General features: G+C 44.6%; 1 protein-coding gene across 1 annotated transcript; it reads left to right on the top strand.

Moving 5' to 3' along the window:
- The first annotated feature begins 2,912 nt into the window (after window positions 1-2,912).
- LOC142856872 (beta-defensin 4-like) lies at window positions 2,913-5,270 on the top strand. The gene is made up of 2 exons (XM_075984513.1): window positions 2,913-3,040; window positions 5,044-5,270. The coding sequence occupies exons 1-2, from the start codon at window positions 2,983-2,985 to the stop codon at window positions 5,175-5,177; spliced, it is 192 nt and encodes a 63-aa protein (XP_075840628.1). The 5' UTR covers window positions 2,913-2,982; the 3' UTR covers window positions 5,178-5,270.
- Window positions 5,271-6,073: the final 803 nt, after the last annotated feature.

The following is a 6,073-nucleotide window of genomic DNA, read 5'->3' as shown; positions in this document are numbered from 1 at the left end:
TTGCCTCAAGTTTATTTGTAAAAACAGCATAAGGTCCTGAACATCTGCAAATACTGTGTAGGTGTTCACACCAGTCCATCTGTCTTCACATTGGCAGACTGAGATCTTTTTTATGGGGCCTTCACAGTGGCCTGGGCACCTTTGAGAGCCTGAGCTGCAGCTGAGGCCTCTCTCTTGGTTTGAACCTTGGGCTTTGTTTTTTGGAGCCTACGACCCCTGGCCATGTAGCTTCTAATCCGCCTCCCAAGCTTGGGGTGAGCAATTAAAGCCAGATGGGTGAGTTTGCGGCTGGGGCCCTTTGGCACCTTGGGCTTCACCACCTGGGGCTTCACCAGGGCCTTGATGGCCTCCGCACGTGTGCTCATGGCCTTTGCATTATTTGCCTGCATCTTCTTCAGGCCTTTCTTGTTGTGCTTCTTGGCAAAGCGCATGTTCCTCAGGAACTTGGGGTCAACCCCCTTGAGAGATTCGTATCTTTGTGACCGGGGTTTCTTGATGCCGTTTCTGTGCCATTTCCGGGACTGGTTGTGTGTGGTGTGGTTCTTGGACTTGGCCATGGCTGGACGGTAATCGGCGGCTCCCACAGCGCCTGCGACAGGAAGAGAAAGAGCCTCAAAGTCTTATATAACTCTAATGGGCTTTGAACTTCTGGTCCTCCTGCCTCAGCCTCCTGGGTATGTGGGATTATGTCTATTCATGGCCACACCCGGTTGACTGAGATCCTAAATATACACCAAAGGCTGTGTGTTAAAGTATGGTTAGCCTGAGACTCCTCTGGGAAATGGTGGGTCCTTTAGCCAGTAGGTCTAGTAGAAGTAAGCTAGGTCTTTGGACATGCATCATATCAATGGGTATTGGTACTCCAGACCCCTCCCTCCTGCTTCCAGGAGGTGGGTGAATTTACCCCACCACATGCTCCTTGCCATGATGTCCTGGCTCATGAAAGACCACAACATAGTGGAGCCAACTGACCCTGGACTGAATATCTGAGCCTTGAGCTGACATAACATTTCTTCCTTCCATCAAAGTTGATTTGTCAAAAGTATTTTGCCACCTTGATAGAAAACTAATATGTTTAATTTTTACTGTCAAAAGTGAGAGAAATAAGGCAAATAGAAAGGGATGGGGTGTTAATTCAGGCTGCACATTTAGAGAAATTACCTTTTTGCATTCAGTTTTTATATGTGCTTCCTTGGCCCAGAAGAAATACTCTTAGTGTCGGGGATGAGTGAGCATGCTTTTTAGTGCTGCACGATGCACCACACAGGGAAAAGAAGTCCCGACAAGGGGCGTGATGTCATATGGCTATCCTCCAGCCCCAGATAGGAATTTGTTTATAATTTGCAAGAGCATCCTAACCCAGCCCTGTCCTTCCCTGATTCATCAGAAACTTCCTCTTTGGACCAAACCATCATTACGTGGCAATCACCGGCTACCTTTAAGAACACCTTTAATGACAGAGTAGGTTAATAATAACCAGAGAAAAGCATGGATGCGGGGAGGGGTGTAGTGAGAAGTTAGCTGGTGGTTTAAAAAAAACATAGGCGAATGAAGTCCTGGTTTCCACTGTATCTATTGGATAGTGGCGTCACTGGAGCTAATGAGCTACTGCATATTTAAAAAGAGCTACGGGGGGGGGGGGATGGAGGCGCGACTCAGTATAGTAACATCATGCAATTTGAAGTGATGGATATGGTGATTACCCCAATTTGATCATTACACACTGTAAGCATATGTTGAAATAGTACACAGTACTCCACAACTCTGCATACTTACTGGGTATGATCTTTTATAATCTCTATTGTATGCCCTACGCAGCCCAGTTCCATGGGTTTTCAAATTACAGCAGCGGAGGAAATGAAGCAGTCTACCGTGTCTAAATTCCTCACTCTGCAGATTTGCCAATCCCTTTGCCATAACAGCCTTTGTCAAAACTGACCTTAAATTATATTTCTGCCTATCTGCTTATTTGTTTAAAGTCCCTGTAGAGAGGAAGAATTCATGATTGATGAAACCTCTTTTCCCTTAGAAAATCCCATCTCTCAGTCCTCAGCATGGGCTATGTCCTAAACACTGTTAATGCTTCTATAGGTTAAAAGTGACCAACTGGGTTCTGGGGGTCACACGAGAGCTCACTCAGGCCCGAGCCGCATGGCCTCCCTCAGAACCAAGACCAACAGGGAGGAGGTGGGAAGGACTGGAATCCCACTGTCATAAAGTCTCATAAAGGAATCCAAACCTCAATTCCACCACTGATATTCCCTGTCCCAGAAAGCTGAGAATCACAGACCCAGTGACTATCAAGTCCCATGGAGTTGCACATCACTTGGTGGCCAGAACCAGTCATTCTCTGGTTTTGTTCTAGGTGGGCCAAGGGACACATGTCCAGGGAAAATGTTACCAACTCACTGCTTTCTCTGTAAGAGGAACTATCACATCGATCTGAGTCCATGCCCATCACATTGGGTGGTTGGTGAATTGCTGGCGGTTATTTTAAGCAACAAATGGATTTCACCATTCTGTAGTAACTGGGAGAAATTTATGAGACAAGGTCCGTGTTCTGACCTAGAAAAGCTTGGGGACCTAAGCCCTGATGGATCTAAGTGAAATTAGTTCCCAGTGGGACCTAACCCTGTTGTCACTCTAAGATGACCAAGGTAACGTCGTGAGAAACAGGCAAGTAAGGTCAAGTTGTAATCAGTAAGTCTGTGACCTTTGGCAGCCTGGGTCCCTTACACCTAAAGAAACAAGACAGGAAACTGCTCTTGGTTTCCAGTAGAGGAAGAAATTGTCTGGGGCTCTCCACATTTGCATAAGTGACAATGACTGTGCTTTCAAAGGGCCACTCCTTGGCATGAGAGGTAAGGCTCTCTGTGTTTCATAACTGTAATTACTGGGGTTATACCCAGAAGCCAGCACTTGGACCTATATAAGGCGCTGAGCTCGATTCCCTCTGTCTCTTCAATTCGCCAGGTTTCAGTCATGAGGATCCATTACCTCCTCTTCACGTTTCTCCTGGTGCTGCTCTCACCTCTTGCAGGTGAGGCAGGGGAATGGGCTGGGTCCAAAGGGAAGTGAGAGACAGAGCCTGTTTTTCTGTCTGTCTATCTGTCTTTCTCTGTCTGTCTGTCTGTCTCTCTCTGTGCCTCTGTGTGTCTGTCTATTTCTCTCTCTCTCTCTCTCTCTCTCTCTCTCTCTCTCTCTCTCTCTCTCTCTCTCTCTGTGTGTGTGTGTGTGTGTGTGTCTGTCTCTGTATGTCTTGTTCTTTGTGTTCTGTCTGTCTGTCTCTGTTCCTGTGTCTGTCTGTCTGTGTCTGCCTGCCTCTCTTTCTCTGTCCTTCCCTCCCTTTCCTTCCTCTCTCTCCTTTCCCCTCTTCCCATGTCCTGTCTACTTCTCTTGTTTTTACTGCATCTGTCTTAGATCTCTATTCCTCTTCTTCTTTCCCAATTCTGTCTTAATTGTATTTTGTAGAAAGGTTAATTAAAAAAAATTATGTGTACATGTGTATTGATGTGTGCAAGGAGTATAGTACCCTTGAAGTAAGGGGCATTATATCTCTCAGAGATGGAGTTATAGGCAGTTGTGGGCTGCCTGATAAGGGTATTAGGAACTGATCTCAGGTCCTCTGCAGGAGCACTATGCACTACTCTTAACTGCTGAGTCATCTTTCCAGCTCCAAGACTGTATTTCACCCTTGACATTAGGCAAACAGAATAAAAGGTATAGAAAACCCAAAAGAAGGGCTTAAAACACTTAAGAGAGAGCCAGGCTGTGGTGGCGCACACCTTTAATCCCAGCACTTGGGAGGCAAAGGCAGGCAGATCTCTGGAGTTCAAGGCCAGCCTGGTCTACAACAGCTATTTCCAGGACAGGCTCCAAAGCTATAGAGAAACCCTGCATCTTGAAAAACCAAAAAGCAAAATAAACAAACAAAACCCACATAAGAGAGAAAATGAGATGAAAGAAGCAAAGGCCTGAAACTGCATTAGACATAAATTGCAGAGAGAAAACCCAAATTTCATTCATGGGGTCTGGTTGCAGAGAAGCATCTGAGTACCAAGAGATATCAAACACTTGCTGTGTCTAGCTTTAGATGAGTGTGAAGAAGATGGGGAAGAAGGGAGGAAGGAAAGAAGGAAGGATGAGATTAAAACCTAATTTTAGACTTTAGAAATTATCAAAAAAATTTATTTTTACTATTGATTTTTATTTTTCATTGTAAGTTATTTGGGCATCAAATTATCATTAAACAAGTCCTATACGTTGAGCTTCAGGTCAGATCGTTTGGTAAAAATAGGCACCTGGAAGTTTAAACACCTTGATAGGAAGTTGGCTCTATGAGTAAAGTGCTTGCCGGGCAAACATGAGGACCCGAGTTCAGATCCCCAGCACCCATGCAGAAGCAGAGCAAGCTGGTGCACATCTGTAACCTCAGCACTGGAAAGGATCTTAGGGGTGCACTGGCCAGCCAGAAAATCCTACTCAGTAAGTTCTGAGCACAGTGAGAGACCCTGTCTCAAAAGCTGAGGTGGGAACAATTGCTGCACATATTTGATGCCAACCTGTGGTCTCTGTATGTGTGTGCACACATGTACATGCATACACACACAGACACACAGACACACAGACACACACACACACACACACACACACACACACACACACACACACATACCCCACTGGCTGTGTCTGAGACTAGAACAAGGGGGCTTGTGTGCAGAAGCAGAGGCAGGGCTGCTGTGAAGTAGTTGGGGACTAACGCAGAATCTTTGCTGAGCTCCTGCCTGGTGGCCCTGGAGCTCTCGTCATTCAGGTATGGAGCAGACTCTTCCACATTGGGTCCTAGGAAAGCCAGTAGCCGCTTACAGCAGCAGCACCACTCTCTAGCAAGAGCTGGATTCAGTCCTGATGAAACAGACATCCTAGCCTTGGCAGAAAAAAAAAAAGCTTGCTGGAATTTGTTCATGATACTAGCACATGGGTGTGTATTTTTGACATGATACTTTCAACTCTAATATGTGGTTTCTCTTTCTTATCTTTCAGTCTCTACTCAAAGAATCAAGAATCCTATAACTTGCATCACCAATGGAGGCATATGCTGGGGCCCATGTGGTTCAGGGTTTAAACAGATTGGCACTTGTGGCCTTCCTAAAGTCAGATGCTGCAAGAAAACATAAATAAGAAGACCAAGAACCAGTGAGGAAAATAAAAAGCCAGAATCTGCTCCTCCATGAAGATGTATAAAACTTCAACCAAATTAAAGTACTTTGTTTAAAACAAAACCTTGCCTCCTCGTGGCTGTGTGGGCTTGTCATTTGATTTCTTTCCTCATGGGTTGAACTCTAACATCCTTGAGAAATTCAGTGACTCTGAAGTGGGTCTTTCTTCTGCTTCTCGGATTTATGGACATCCATCCCTGTTCAGGATGTGCTGGCTGAAATCCTGCAACCATTGCTCTTCCTGCCTCTCCCTCTGCGACCCTCGGTGCCCTCTAACCTCTTTGCTTCATGCATTCAGTCCCAACACAAGACAAAGGAGCCAGCCCCAGCTTCTCTCTGGCTTGTGCCTCTTAGTTCATTGTGTCTGGAACTGATAAAGGAAGACCTCTTATTAGTTATTATAAAGCAGAGTGGTCAACTTGAAACTACATAAACATACCAACAAAAACAGATTCAGAAAGTTGTATTTATATATATTTGTGCATACCAATGCATATGCACATATGTATATAATATATTATGATACCAATAATCAAAGTAAAAGAGGCAATCAACCTGAAAGTGGGGTTTGAGGGAAGGTAGCTGAGGCAGGTTGTAGGAAAGAAAGTTAAGGGGAAAGTTATGTAATTATATTTCAGTTAAAACCTATTAAAAATAAATAAGTTAAATAAAATAATTTTTTGGGTTCCACGTTTTGCCTTTGGATACATTATTTCCTTGAACCTAGTCCCCAGCCCATTAATGAGTTGACTTCAAGATGATTTTATAAGAAACATTTATGCCTTTAAATCCCCTTCTGAGAAACCTTATTTCAGAGGATTTGAGGCTGTTGGCAAGAATTATGACATGGTGAG

This window comes from Microtus pennsylvanicus, chromosome 9 (assembly GCF_037038515.1).
Source record: "Microtus pennsylvanicus isolate mMicPen1 chromosome 9, mMicPen1.hap1, whole genome shotgun sequence".
Taxonomy (NCBI): domain Eukaryota; kingdom Metazoa; phylum Chordata; class Mammalia; order Rodentia; family Cricetidae; genus Microtus; species Microtus pennsylvanicus.
Note: the sequence above shows the minus strand (reverse complement) of the source record. Positions and strands in the feature narration are given on the sequence as shown.